General features: G+C 39.6%; 1 protein-coding gene across 1 annotated transcript in view; it reads left to right on the forward strand.

The window, feature by feature from the left end:
- RNF150 (ring finger protein 150) overlaps positions 1–15,832 on the forward strand; it is a 286,002-nt gene that overhangs the window by 214,084 nt on the left and 56,086 nt on the right. The window contains exons 5-6 of the mRNA XM_077139966.1: positions 7,245–7,341; positions 13,233–13,443. Coding sequence (XP_076996081.1) covers positions 7,245–7,341; positions 13,233–13,443 — 308 coding nt within the window. The remainder of the gene's footprint in view (positions 1–7,244; positions 7,342–13,232; positions 13,444–15,832) is intronic.

Genomic DNA, 15,832 nt, shown 5'->3' on the forward strand with positions numbered 1-15,832 from the left:
TGTAGAACCAGCATTTTGGGTGAGCATATATATTAAGGAATGCTTTAGATGCATATTGTTGTCTATATTTTATGAATGAGGACACTAAGGCTCAGGGACTTGGCAAGATTATCCCACGTATTTTTAGACCAAGACTAAAAATGAAACCTGGTGTACTCCCGAGCCTAAGCTCTTAAACTCTACACTATAAGGACTGTGCCTCTTCCTGTCAACTTATTTATATTAAAAACACCTCACCAACAGCATCCATATCTGCTGCATCTTTGTATCTTCTATGCCTTTCATAGTGCTTTGCATGAAGTACTACTGCATAAATATTATGTATTAATTTATCATGCTATGTGTGTTTTCCTGATTTTTTCCCAGAATTCAGCATTCCTAGTAGTGGAAGTTTTGATATCAATTTTGGTGTCTTTTTGACAGAAATAATTCTTTTCAGCTACCTTCTATAGCATAACTCATTAAAGTACCACAAAGCTCTTTTCTCACTAGCTGGGATGAAGATTAAATCTACTAGTATGCATACTAAAGCACAGTAGAAAATATAAAGAAATACCCTGATACATTAAATGCCTGGGTTTCTGGTTACTGGGTGACAGGTACAGTATGTGGGTTGGCTAAAGATAATATACAGAAAAAGCAAATGACTTTTGTGGTGTTCTCCAAGCCATCACAGTCAAGATTCTGATAAAGTTCTCATTGAATCCACCCGATTTTAGAGTAGCTGGACAAATGGGATCCTACTTACGAAAATCAATGAGAGCAATTTAGCTTTCTCTTGTCCTCTGAGCAGGAAAGGAAAACATTCCTCCTGCGCAACATCCATTACATTGTTTGGGCTAAACTGAGATTCTGTAAGTTTCATTACTACCACCATTTCAGTCACTCTAAGTAGTGACTGTGCTTCGATTTTCCCCAAATAAGACTCCCACAGAAGGAATGGCTCTGCCTTGTAAGGCTATGAGATATCTACTAGGCAGTCTCAGAAACCATAATATCCTTCCTAGAAACCACAGGCCCCTGGAAGAAGTCAAAGTACTTTCTGTCTTAAAGTCCATAAAAATAATCAAGGAAAGGGCTTCCAACTTAAGCTCTACCACAGAAGGTTTGCTTGCAAGGAATATGAACTAAGTTACTACTAATTAGATAATGATTGGACTTTCAGAATCTGTTTTTCTGCAAATATACCTGACAGTATATTCCAGGTACTCTACTAGACCTTAAAGATGAATAGAAACACTTCATCTCTACCCTCCAGAAGGTCACAAACTAACTGGGAACATAGAGGAGTGAACCAGGATAAATATTAAGCCTACAGTTCCATGCTCATGCTTCTAGCTGGCATCCATTGTGATTGGTTGGTGCCCATTCTGTGCCAGTTGTCAAAATATTTTTATTTCACCCATAATCAAACAAGTGAGTACCAAAAACAAATATACCACGATACTCTAGCTTTCTATATGCTAGGTATTATCCTAAATGTTTTGTGTCTTCTAATTGTCATCACAGTTCTGATGTGGTACAAATGTTACCCCAGGTTTACAGAAGAGAAAACTGAGCCACAGGCAGTTTAAATTACCTGTCCAAGATCACAAAGCTAGGCAGTGATCTTCAAACCCCCAAAACTGGAGCACACAATAACTGCTACATCATATGTGGAAGGAGCATAAGAGGGAGAAAAGGAAAAGAAAAAAGTCAAGTCTCCTTGGCAGAGCTTGGAGAGAAGGAGCAGGGTTTTCAAGGAAGGCATTGCCAAAGAGGCAAAATTTGGACTGTGACTTGAATATGAGCCATGGTTTGCCAAGTGAAAGAAAGGTGAAAAGGGCATTACAGAGTTAGGGCTAGAGCTTTGGACAAATGTAGGAGTGATGGCAGGAGATGTGACAAGAGCCAGATTGGGTGGCCTTCTTTGCATACTGTGTTCAGGCATTTTGGCTTTGTGCTCTAGGCAGTAGGGAGCCACTTAAGCATTTTAAGCCTGGGGAGTGAGACAGTCATATTTGTAGTTTCGAAAGCCAAGGCAAGAAAGATAAGCCGGATAAGATTGAGAAGAGCCTTGTAAAAAAGTGCATACTGCTTTCAGTGAAAATTTGAAAATTCCATGGAAGGGTGATGTGGCTGCCAACTGTACATTACCATATCTGTTAGCAGAGAATGGGGGAATGCAAAGCACTTAAATCCAGAGGTAGCTTCTTAACAAATAAATCAAGCAGACCAATATCTAAGGACATGACTGATAAGGCCAATATTTGGCAGCTTTTGCCATCTGCAGCCAAGTGCATACACTTAGGCAAATCATTTTTCCCTTTGGTTTTGCTTGACCTTCTGACCCTTGTAACTGAGAAACTGCAGACAGCATACTAAATTCTTGCCTCCTTAAAGCTAGAGCACAAAAATCCATTTGGAAAGGATGAAATTGGAACACCTCCAACTACTCCCCTTGTCCAATGAGCTCTCAGAGAAGAGATGGGTTATAGAGTTCCAGTAAAGAACCCTGACTATAAAACTGGGTATGGGTCCTAGCTCTACCACTTACTAGCTCTCTGGATTATTTAACGAGTTTCAGCTTTGTTCTTTACAAAAGGGGAAATATCATGATATCATCACAGGATGAATTTATAATGTATGTAACATGCCTGGCACATAGGAAAACATACGAAGTGGGTCGATATTGTCAGTGGTTCTTATTAGTTGAATCTCACTGTTATTTCATTGACAACTTTCCAAATTAGATTCAGAGACTAAAAAAAATTTCTGCTACCCATAGAATCACTGGAAACCTTTCTGAAACAGTTGCTGTTGCCTGGGCGTATAGTATTTTAGGTATATGAGTGGCTCAAATTCTTTAATAACCATTTCCCCAAGAGGAATGAAAAAGCTTGCATTGGTGCCAAACAGAAAACCACAGGATCCTAAACTTATTTGCAGAGTGGTAGGGATTTACAAAACCTAAAACGTGAATGAGTTGGAAAGGCAAGACCAGCTGCTTTCCTCCTACAGGTGGAGAAAAAATAATGTTCTTTAATTAGGGAGGGAGTCACACACAAATGTGAAACAAGAGAAGGCAAGAGTCGATAAGTGTGGGAAAGAGTTTAGCTTGTTTTGCCATTACTGCTAAAAAATGTCACAATTTACTTTAAGTTCATAGTATCTCAACATCAGTATGCAGTTTTAAGCATCTTCTGTTGTTAGGCATTTGAAGAACTTTTATGGAATGATTGCTAACTTTTAGTGGATGAAAAGGAATCGTTTTGGTCAATCCTCTGTTGTATTTCCAATTTATTGAGGTTGTTAAAAGATACAATATTTTTTGCTATTGTCCCTTTGTATGTACTTCTTCACAGTGTTTGTTAAACATGGGAAGGGAGAGTGATCGACTGAGATTTGTACACTCAACATAAGATGAGTTGAGATCACCTTTTCCTTAGAAATGTGTACTTAACTGTTAGTGCATTTCAGTAAATTCCAGATTCTTTCCCTGTTCCTTTATTTATTTATTTATTTACTTATTTTTCTTGCCATTTCAGAGGGGAAAACATTATTTTGTAACCCCAACGATAAGGTTATGGCTTTTGTACTTAATGGGGCAACACAAGAAATATGATGCTAGAAATAAATGAATGTTAGTTGACAAGTATGATCACCCTCTGTGTCATTTCAGCACCTTTTTTCTTTTTTTTTTGACCTTGGTTCTCCCTCTGAACTTTTAAATTTGTGGTTACTTTCTTATCACATTACAAAGGTTACAGTAAAGAGTAGAAATCATGGTAATGATATAATATTCAAAACTAAAATGTAATACCATGGTATTAATAGGATTAATGGTAATTTACAGTTAAGGAGTGTCAAGACTTATGTTTTGAGCCTTTTAGGTATTATTTATTCTCTCTTTCTCTCTCTCTCTCACACACACACACCTACACACACACACACATACACCCACACAAATTCACTCACAAACCCATATCTAGAAGATAAAATCTCAAAGATAAGAAAACTGAGAGCTAAGGTAACTTGTCCAAGATCAAACAACTGGAAAATGATGGATCCAGGATTGTGGTCTTTAAAAATTTCCTTTTTAACATGGATGTTAACAGAAAAGCAGTGAAGGATTGAGGCCCTGCCTCGGCATTGGGGGCAGGGACCTTGTCTTATTCATCTTTGTGCCCAGCACAGAACAGAATGGAACAAGGGGATGACGTAACTAGAACTTTATTTTAGGAAGATAAATCTGGCAGCGATGAGTGGGATCAAAAGAACAGGAAAAGACTGGAGGCATGGAAAGCAGTTTAGAAATGATTGCAGTAATACAGAGAAAAATATAATGAGATTGTGCATGAGGGAGCAGGATTGAGAAAAGAAGCAATGAATGTGAAGATTTAGGAAGAATCAATTGACATACTGACCATATGCAGGCAATGAGGATGAGGATGATGGGAAGGGAAAAAGTAGAGAGACCAAGTTTTCTCCTTGCAAATCTGCCAAAATTCATCCTTCATATCGTCAAAATCTAATCTTCACTTGAACTAAAGCAAAGCTTAAAATCCTCAGACTTCCATAATCAATAACTTATTTTCAATTAGAAATATTTTCAGTTAAAACAAACATGCAAGTGCTTCCTACATGCCAGTTTCTTTGATAAATATCCATTTATGCAACAAATGATACTTGAGCATAAGCTGTGTGCCGGGAACTATTCTAGACGTCGGGGATACAACAATGAACTAGAAAAGCAAGACTCTCGCTCTCATAGGGCTTATACTCTAGTTGAACGATATGTCAGTCAGGGTTCTCCAGAGAAGCAGGACCAGTAGGATATTTAAGTATAAATATTCAGAGATTTGTTTCAAGGAATAGGTTTACACAATTGTGCAAGCAATTCTGAAATCCAGGGGGAAGACCAGCAGGCTGGAAACTTGAGCAGGACTTGTCTTGAGGCAGAATTTCTTATTCAGGGAAACCTCCGTTTTGCTCTCAAGACCTTTAGCTGATTGGATGAGGCCCATCTCCCTTATGGAGGACAATCTTGCCTGAAAGTAACTAAATGTAACTGCTAACCACATCTAAAAATACCTTCACAGCAACACCTAGATTAGTACTTGATTGGATGACTGTGTGTGCTATAGCCTGGCCAAGTTGACAGAAAACTAACCATCTCAGAGGAGATGTAAGAATGTGTGACCAGTGCATAAAGAAAAATAAGGGTGCAGAGAATAGTGACCAGCTTCTGTGGATTAGAAACCCCAGGAAGGCTTCTCTGAATGAGTAGATACATCTCCATTTTACAGATTAGATAGCAGAGACATGAGGATATTATGTGACTTATTTAAGTTAAAACAGGTAATGATTGGTTCTGCAGTGATTCTGTGTCCAGCATGTTTGCAGAAAACACAGTGGAGACCTGCCTCCAAGGAACAGTCAAAGGAACCAGAAAGCCTGACTTGTATCTCAGGAGAATCTCACTTAGTGATCAAGAACAGAACTGGTACTGGTTTCCTGAGTGTAAAAACTGAACGTAAGGAGATCAGTCTTGCCTCTTGTTGGAGAGAGGCAGTGCTCTCCTTCAGCTTCGGTGTCAGACACGCCCCCACCCACCCCCCACTTCTTATAGCACCCCCCTGCATGGGCCTGGCCTTCTCAACTCAGGGCTTTTGCACAAGCCATTCATTCTGCCCAGAATACCCTTCTTTCTGTCCTTCTCCCCTTTATGTGGATAATATCTACTTGTTCTCTCATCTCAGCTTTTTCAATTCATCAGGGAAACCTTACGTGATTACCCAGACTAGGATAAATCTCATGGACACAAACCCTTCACATGCCCTGTACTTATGGTACTGTTGTCATTAAGTTGTTTATCTAAATCTTATTTTATTGATGCCTGCCTCCCCCACTATATTCTGTAAGGGAAGGAGCCAAGTTCCAATTGTATTTACCACTAATACCCAGGGTTGAGCGTAACTCCTGGTATAAACCATTCATTCATGTTGAATGAATGCGTGTTCAAAAGAATGAATGAGTGAGTGCAATATACACCTTCCAAGCAGTGAATCTGCAGAACATCTGGGAAGATAATAGCACATCCTGGTTGCTACTTTCCTTTTTCTAATCCTCAATCTGATCGTATCTTGTAAATAGCTAAATCCATCCTTGGCACATTAGGTTCTTGTTGATTTCAATTTAAAAGATGGCATTTCCTGAACTCAGCTCTAATGTGGGAGTTATTTTTAAGCATTTGATCCCAAAGCCTCTACCACAAAGTAAATGAGATTTTGGGAACTGTTAGAACAAATGAAGAAGAAAATAAGAGAAAGGGGGTAGAAGGGTTCAAGGAATAGTGCATCTCTGAAAAGAGAGGCAGGCATGATGGAATGTCCTAATGAAGCCCTAAACAGACAGTTCTCTCTTGTCTTGCCCCAGCAGGAAATTCTGACTGCTTCTACTTGTTCTAGGGTCTTGAAGGAAGAAGAAAAGCTTCACAGGGTTTGGTGACTTTGATAAGCCCCTGAGATCTCCGAGTGGTTCTTGGGAGTCAAATTTAGAGAAAATTCAATTAGAAGGCCCTCCTTCACCTATTAAGTGCCCCCTTTGTCCTGCCACTCAGATGAGCACTCATAATGACAATGCACCAACTGTACAAACTGTAGAGTTTGCTCCAGAGTCTTGCCTTCAGTAGGACATGACTTCTGATTTGACAACAAGCAGCCATAATAACTTAAAATGTGATTTTGTGTTTTTAGTCTTACCAGGAGCTCTTCTGTCCTTTTGTGTAGATCCCAAATATGAATGGACATCAGCCTTTACTTTGTGACTTTTTTTTTTAATCAGCCTTTACTTTGTAGTTGTATTCTGATCATGGGAAAAGAAATTTGGGATTTATTTAAAAGTAACATCTATCAAGACATCCACCAAAGTCTGCAGTTTTCTCACTCACATTCTTTCCATTAAACATTCTTCCTACTGTAAAAGAGAAAAACAGTCTCTCAGTTCTTACATTCTCTACGTTCTCTGATCCTTGGAAGACTAAGTTACAAATTGCATATGGCATTCCTGGGATCCAGACCACTTTTGACTCTCTCATCCCAGGGTATAAGAGTAAACACATTAGCCCAGGAGTTAGGAGGTCCAAGTCTTGGCTCTGCCACTGCTGGGAGTGGCACTGGACAGGTCGCAGGTTGCTGGGCTTGTAGTCGACTAGGTGATCTCTGCAGTTTCCACCGCGCTAAGATGTATGGTTCTCATTGCAGGCATCTTTTCCACAAGTCCTGTGTTGACCCCTGGCTTCTAGACCATCGCACCTGTCCCATGTGCAAGATGAACATTCTTAAAGCCCTAGGGATCCCGGTAAGCACAGCACAGCCTACAGCATCATCACGTCTGCCTTTCTTTCTCTGCATTACCTCCAACACAGGGAGAAAACATCCTGCCTGGATTTTGGACGTCCTCTCAATCACACAGCAGTCATGTTCATCTGATGAGGTCCCAAGGGAATTCCCACATCAGAAAACATTTCTCCTCTCCCTTGTATCTCAGTCTGAAAACATCACTACCTTTTCACCATGTCCATTTTATTTGTGAGTCAGGATGCTGCTTATGCAGCTCATGGGCTTCTCCTCTGAGCAGCAGGGTGTGAGTGGAGGTAGAACACCAGCAGAGGCATGGTGGGCCAGGTGCACATGGATTACCTCTTGTGTCATACCTGCTTTGGGCCATCAAGGAGATCTGCATGTCTCACTCCTGATGTAGCCCACAATCGCCAAACTTTCAAAGGAAACAGCTCTTCCCAAGAACATGAAGGGAGGACAGCTGGGAATCTGGCTCAGAAACTCTGCTTGCCTGCTAAACTCAGAGTGAGGTCTCTGTGGAGACCTTGAGTGAACTGGAAACTGGAGCCAGAGGCGCTTAATTCTAGTGCTACCATCAAGCTGGTTCCCTCGGTTATATGTTTTATAAAACTTAGTCTCTTCCCCAGTGCAGAGAGCATCCTGCCAGCTGGCCTGACACTCCAGATAAAGGCTTTCCCAGGACCATATCAAGTGAAGCCTGGAACTAGTGGTTGGTGAGACATCTGCTGCTATGTGTTATCCCCCAAGGCAGATGAGGGCAGGACACAAGCCAGGCCACTGATTCCAAGGATGGTACAAAAGAAATGTGAGAAAAACAAAAGGCACTGTCTAAGAGAAACTAGACAAATAGACTACAGATAGCAGCCTTCCCTACTTTCCCCTCCACTTTACAGCAACCTCCCTGTTATCACTCCTCACTATTAATGACCTAATAAAGAAAATATTAGCAGCCCTAAGATATTACTGAAGAATCAGATATGCAAGGTTTTCTTTAAGGTCAAAGTGCTAATTATCGTAGGAATCTCAGAGTAACTCATTTGGAAAAGATTTACCTGAAATATTATGAAGACACACATTGGCTGAATTTTCTACCCTTATACCAGCTACCTTTTTGTCTGCTGATTTGCACAACTGACCCACCAAACTCAAATCGATGTTTGTGACTAGAGCTCTGAGCTAGGTTTTAAAAGGCAATGCATTAAATTTTCAGACCAGAGTTGCAAGTGCATAATGCATTAAAGGTGAAAATCAATTACAGTGAACATAAAATATTATGAAAAACCCAATATCTCTACCAGATACTGGTGACTTACAAAAGCTTACCCAAGGTTTTCCACCTTTCACAGCTTTGGCTATCACTGGATCTTACAGGGGAAGGAAAAACATGTGTGCATGTGTGCACACACATGTGTGTTTGGGCTCCAAAATCTTTAGAATGCTCACATTTCAGAAAAACACTCACATCATTTGACTGAATTTCTGTTACTCAGTATATTTGCAAAGCTCCTATCTCAATCCCTGTGCTACCCAATCAGGGCAATGAAATCAAATAACCTCTTTTGGTAGTTTTAACTTTGTACCAAATAACGATTGATTCCAAACTTTTCCCAGAGAGTTATAATTTCTCCAGAAGCTGTTTGCAATGAGGTGAGAACAAAACTATTAATTGTTTTTATAATAGAATTATTGGGTGACCTTTGGGCTTATTTCCAAAACTAATACCATGTTAACTTTTAGCAGTTTAGGATTCTGGCCATGGTTTGCTGCCTAGCAAGTCTGGATGGGATTTTATTTAGCACACTTGACTGCCAGAGAATGATAACCATTGGTAGAAGCTTTTGGATTTTGCCAAAGCATTTTAAAGGCCAGCCCCGAACAGGGACATGACACCCATCCAAGCACGTTCCCTGGAACAGAACATCCTCTGTGAAGAATAAGGCACACGGAATGTGCTACTTCACAAAGCACAAGGCATATGGCGACCTTCCTTGCCTTCTCAAGGCTTTTCTATGTTTGTTCAACAAGATGAAACTGAAGCCTGGGTCTGGGAGGAATTTTGCGTGTTGTTCGCCTCCATCTTCCTGCCCTGAGTAGCACCTTAACTGAATTATCACAGAGATGACCCTGTGTGCTTAAAATTTGCAATCTCACTGGACAGGTGGGCAGCCCTCTCAGCTAGTTGAAACCCTCTGTTACGCCACGCGAAGAAAGTATCTTACGTAAAACTCCATATACTCCATTTCCTCTTGTTCAAGGAGAACTGAAAAGAGCTTGTCATTCTCTCTGATGACTGATTCTTGTTGGTCTTTCATCTCTGTGTGCCTTACATACGTATGCTAAGTGCTCAATAAATATTTGTGATATTGTAGCCCTTAGACTCTTGAAGGCTGCCAGGCATATAATTGTACATATAAAATTCACTCTGAGTCTCCTTTGAGCAGTGTCCACTCTTGGTTGGATTACTGAGCCACTAAATTGTTCGATGCAGGTGGTAAATTTTGTTTTGCGTTTTGATTTTTGTTTTTTGCTGCATAACCTGGCATCTGCCTGTGCTACTAAATATAAGTTGAAAGCCAAGAGCTGGGTACATTTTCATTTTGTAAGTGGATTCTCTAAAATGAGCTGAAAAATGAGAGCATAGCTCTTGAAACATGAAATTGCCATTACAGTGGGTACCTTTTTCCATTATGTTTTGCCGAGAGAAATAAAATACTGAATTGAAAAGAGGAAAATAAGTCCTGTGTTGTCAGAAGTGCTTTTATCCTTTTATCTACCTTACAGTGCTCCATCTTACTTCCTTTCAATCCCGTCAGGTCTCCGTCTTTCTAGGACCATAGTGCAGTGCTGATGAATGTTTCTATAAATTACCATATAATCTGGGTTTTCCACACCCCAGCAAACACTCTCTCCTGTCACTGTTATCTCAATGTGAACAGGATGATGACTATTAGATAGGACTTTGCTGCTGGTGCATTCACAGGTCCCTAACTATTTCCCGCGGTTGATTCATTTGAGGCAGTTTCCTTCACTGACCTGACTTTGAATGCTTATCAAGTGACACTGCAGATAATAGCTGACTTGTTTGTCGTGACTTAGAGTTATATAAATTAGAATAATATTTTGGAAAGAAACTGTGGGCTGTGTAAAGTGGTTATAAACTCTGAGATTCTGTAATGTTGGCTTATTAATTACTGTATCTAATGCAAATTATTCACTCTTACTGCTATTGCCACTGAGCTCGTTATGTTTCCCCCTCTCTCCTTTGTTAAAGATACAGTACTGTTCTCACTAACTCACAAACCAAGAGCAAAGAAGCACCCTGCATCAGAAATAAGGAAATAAGTAAAACAAAGGAACAATGTCGACATTCAGGATCAACATTTTTTAAAATGTCAGTTGTTACCAAATATGTGCACTGAATTCAGATGGTTATGGTTGAAAGAACAGCTAACAGGATCTTCTCACTGTGAAATCTTTGCCTCATCTATACGCCCCCAGAAAACTGATTTTGCTTATAAGCATCTTTATACAACGTAACCTTAATGTTGACAGAGTTTTAAAGGTTTTTCATTATTTTCTCAAATCCCCCTTTAATTCATCTAGGGCAGATACTAACATTCTCAAGTTTTCAGAGCAGAAAATTGTGACTCAGACAAAATCTTCAAATCAACATTTACTAAGACCAGTAATGATTGGGTACTACGAGGGGGCTTCACTTTGGAAAGCTTGTGGACTAGGGAGTGAGGCAGACACATTAACAAACAGCCAGAACCCAGTGCCACCTAGAGTGCTTCGGCAGCAGAAGTCATTCCCTGGGAAGGGATCACCATTTGCAACAAGTGCCATTTGAGCTCGAAATTGAAGGGTGACTAGGAGTTCACCAGGAGTCAGTTTGAGGGTTGGGGGTAGGAAAGGGAGGTAACTAGGGGAAAAGTCATCCTGGGCTGAAGAATGACATAAGCAAAAATGTTGAGACAGGGGAGTGGATGATCTGCCGTGCGTTTCTAAGGCTGGAGGTGAGGCCAAAAGGGGGGGCTGGGTCCAACCCAGAAAGTACTGCATCTGTTTTGCCATGCGAAGGAGCTTGATATTTATTCCTTAGAAGAGAAGAATTATGCCTGTGTTTTTTTGTTAGTTTTACTTTTTAAAAAGTGCTCTGGAGTGGTGCAACAGTGGTTCAGTGGCAGAATTCTCGCCTTCCATCCTGGAGACCCAGGTTCAGTCAGAGTCTACCCATGCCAAAAAAAAAAAAAAAGTGCTCTGGTGGGAGAGCAGAGAATGGGAAAAAAACTGAGTCAGAGACTGAAAGGAGATAGACTGGAAGTGGGGAGAGAGATGTTGGTTAGCAGATGCACTCGGGCCCAAAATCACCTTCAGTATCTGTAGAAAACATGGTGAACTGATCAAAGGGCCAATTAACTGTTGGTCAAGGGGTTTCCAGTGAATCGGCCCAATTCCGATGGAGATAGAGAAGGCAAAAAGAAGATAATATACAGAGAAGAAAAGCACGGGCTGTTTTTGAGAATCGCTGAATTTGAGGATTTTGTGGGATGTGGGGAATCTCCAGTTGACTGTTGGAAATGTAGGTGTGGTGCTTAGAAGACTGGTGTTGTCTCACCTTGAGTTCTCCAGGAGTCCCCGAGTTGTCGGTCTCCTCTTTTAATGAACTTTGAATGCAACGTAGTCATTGTGATGCCGATTCAATCAGTGCCATCCCAGAATCCTCCTCACCTAAGCTTGCCCATCCTGAACTGCATACATTTGGAATGTAAACCATGGAATTATTGCCCCTCAAGGCAAAGTTGAAGTTCAGGCCAGAGCAAAAATAATTAATAGCTACTCACGATGTTCCTCAGCATAACCCTCCACCACCAACTTTTTAAAAGTAATTTTTATAAGTTTAGGTTGGGGCAAAACAACTGAAAATAATTTAAAAGCTGTTGTGTGGAAAAGATATAAATAAATGCAATATCCCTTCAAACAGCAGAACTAAGATGACAGTGTAAAAATGCAGACAGTAAGATTTTGCCCAACAAAAGAGTAGTTTAACAAAGTTAGCCACCATAGTCTGCCTTACAAAGCATAGATTTCCCCATTTCTGTGTCACTGGAATGGAGTTGTTAATGATATTCTTTTTTGTATGCTGTGTGATAGGGATCACATTTCATTCTTTTTTCATGTGAATATTCCATTAGCACAGTACCTTTTTTTTTGGAGTGCTCAGGCCGAGTGTCTGGCTAGAATTCTAACACTGAACTATGTCGGTGACACTTGGGGAAAAGAGTTCTGCAATAAGAACTCTTGCAATGAAAATGATGGTTTCATCCTAGTTTAATAAGATTTTAATTTAGAGGATTTGACTAATGTATAATCAATTGCGTGCAAACTAAAGTAGTGAAATCTTTCTACAGTTAGTCTTTTGGCTTATTATTATTATTTTTAATAATTACTCTGTGTTTTTGCCTGTGTTTGTGTGTATCTCTAATGAATAATTCATGAGTTGGTTTCTAGCCTCCCTCCCCTCCCCCACTTCCACTTATGTCATTGGAATATTTGTAAACAATGTGTGGGTTTGGGGGGATAATTATCAGCCTACCTGCTACTTCCTATATGGGAAGTAAACACTATATATAAGGAAGTGCTGTCATTCTAAAGAAGTATCACACTACCCCCCTACATAATTATTGTATAATATGTAGATGGATATTGCTACTCCTGGAATCAGACCTTTGGAAAGGAAATTTTAGAAGATCTTTTCATGTTAATTTTACAAAAACTATGTGTGATATATTTTAAGTGGTTGGTTCAGGTACCATTGAGACAAAACGTTAAGGCTATTGATATTTTGATCAGATTCACTAAGATTAAATCTTTTTTAACTTCCACCAGCCCAATGCCGACTGCATGGACGACTTGCCCACCGACTTCGAGGGCTCTCTGGGGGGTCCACCCACCAACCAGATCACAGGCGCCAGCGACACAACCGTAAATGAAAGTTCCGTCACGTTGGACCCTGCTGTCCGGACCGTGGGAGCCTTGCAGGTTGTCCAGGATACAGACCCCACTCTCCAGGAAGGAGAGGTCATCTTTACTACTAACAGTAAGTTCCTACTGTGCTGAAAAGTGCCAGGTACAAAAGGCAAATTGTACAAATTGGGAAGAAGGCCCCTTTCTTCAAGAAATAATGTAATAAAATTAAATAAGCTTATTGCCAAGTTAGACAGTGATGCCTGTCAGGCCTTTATATGTCCAGATCTTTGCACAGCCAGCAGGGCAGACAATAGACCTGGCTCTTTGTGCCCTCCCTCTTGCCTGCTCACACTCTGGCATCAGGGTATACACCACACACTGTCCCCCCTTCATCCGCGCTTCCCTCTGATATCTAAAATAGGTAGGGCAGTGGTGCGTCTGGCTGTGAGAGTGGAGGGCACGTGAGAGAAGCAGCCACAGGTGATGCTCAGTGCGACCCCACCCATGGGTGTGTGTATGTATGCTCGAGCCTTCCAGCGTGTGTGCATTGCTGGATGAGCTGGTCTAGACAGTGTGCAAGAGGGAACACTCCCTTGTTTCTGCAGGACTTGGATGTAAATGGCATTTTTGAGTTCAACATGGAGCCCTGTACACAGCAGTCATGTATTAAAATATGATTTGAATATTCTTTATGCAACCTCCTGCATAGACAGTAACTAATTACTGTTCTGTTTGAAGGTAGTTTTAAAAATATTTGAACATCTGTATTAGCATCAAGATTGAAACTAAGCTCTAAAGCACCTACTATTTTGTCTAATAATGTAGAGATAAACGTATCAGGAGCTCTAAGAACATCAGCATGCAAATTAACTGAGTTTGAGGTTGAAAGAGTGGATGGTTATTGTGATTTTTATATAAAGTGTAATTTTCCCCCAATAGAAGAAGTCCATTCAATATAGAAAATTTGGAGATATAGAAAAGGAGATTGAAGAAAATCACACACAGCCTCTCCACCCAGATATAACCACTATTATAGTATTTTTATGTGTTTCAAGTCTGGCTCTCTTTTTACAGGTTTATGATTTTTATAAAATTTATAAAATCATTCATGATAAAATTTAAAGAAACGCATTTTCTGGTGAAGAAATAGTCTGCATTGTTGAATGATTCAAAGACAAAGAAAGGAATAAAATAATAATAATAATAATTCAGTGTTCCACTATCTGGAAATAATCACTGTTAAAACTTTGATGTATTTCCTTACAGTCTTCTATTAAATAGTTGAGATCATACCTTGCGTGCTGAGTGTTGAATATTGGAACCATAGAACTTTCACAGGACATGGACAGAAGATGACTTGAAGAGTAACTTGTGATAATTAATTTCCCATGCAAAGTTTATTAGTTTGGGGTAGATAAAAGCTTTAAAGTGGAAAATTTGACCTTTAGAGGTATAAGGACCTCAATATTGAAATATTGACCATTGTATCTTTCAGAGCCCTTAAAGATAAATTTCTGTCCCCTTGTTTTGAAGGTCTAGAGTGTACTGTCCAAAATTAAGGTAAATCATGGATGCAATTTAAAATTTTTATGGAGTTACACTAAAAAGGAAAAGAAAAAAGAAATGGGTTAGAACAGATTAAATAAATGGGTTAAGTAAAATAATGCATTTCATTTAAACCAATACATTTTTCCAACCAATATATTCAAAGTATTATCATTTCAACATGTAATCAATATTAGAAAATTATTAATAAGACATTTTACATTCTAATTTTGGACTAACTCTTCATCTCAGTTTGGACTAGCCACACTTCTAAGGCTCAATGTCCACATGTGGCTGTGGCTACTTTATTATACAGTAGCGACCTAGATTCTCAGTAATTTAGGAATAGAAAAACCTTAGAGATCATCTAATTTTTACCATAAGAAAACTGTAGCCAGGTAGTAAGTCGCTGACCTTGGTCAAATGATAAATTCTCTTTCCAGAGTGCCATATTTTCCAGGTTTTCCAATTCATTGGGCATCTTTGATTGCCATGAGATATATCACATTAATGGCCCAAGTTAAGCATATTGGAAGACATAAAAAAATTTTGCTAACAGTTCAAAAACATTTAAGGGATGAACTTTTCTTGTGCCCAGAAGAAAAACTGGATTTTAAGAAGGGCATTATCCTTGCAATAGAATAATTACTTCATTTTCTAGAGAAAATGTGTCATCTGTTAGATATCCTAGTTTAAAAGTGGCTACATACTTCATATGCCCCAATAAAACCCAGATGACAAGTAAAAGGCATAGATTGTGAATTAATATCCATCCTCAAATGAAGGAGAAATTGTGATCTGTGTCCATAAAATTTATATTCACTGAACTATTTTTACCTACAATAGTCTCTGAGCATTTAGCTCATAGCAAGTATTGAGATGAACATGTCCACTCTAAGCCTGAAATAAGGACCTTCTGTTCATAATAGAAGAAGAAGTGCCAGGTAATTCTAATAAAATGTATTGGTAAAAAT

This window comes from Tamandua tetradactyla, chromosome 22 (assembly GCF_023851605.1).
Source record: "Tamandua tetradactyla isolate mTamTet1 chromosome 22, mTamTet1.pri, whole genome shotgun sequence".
NCBI lineage: Eukaryota > Metazoa > Chordata > Mammalia > Pilosa > Myrmecophagidae > Tamandua > Tamandua tetradactyla.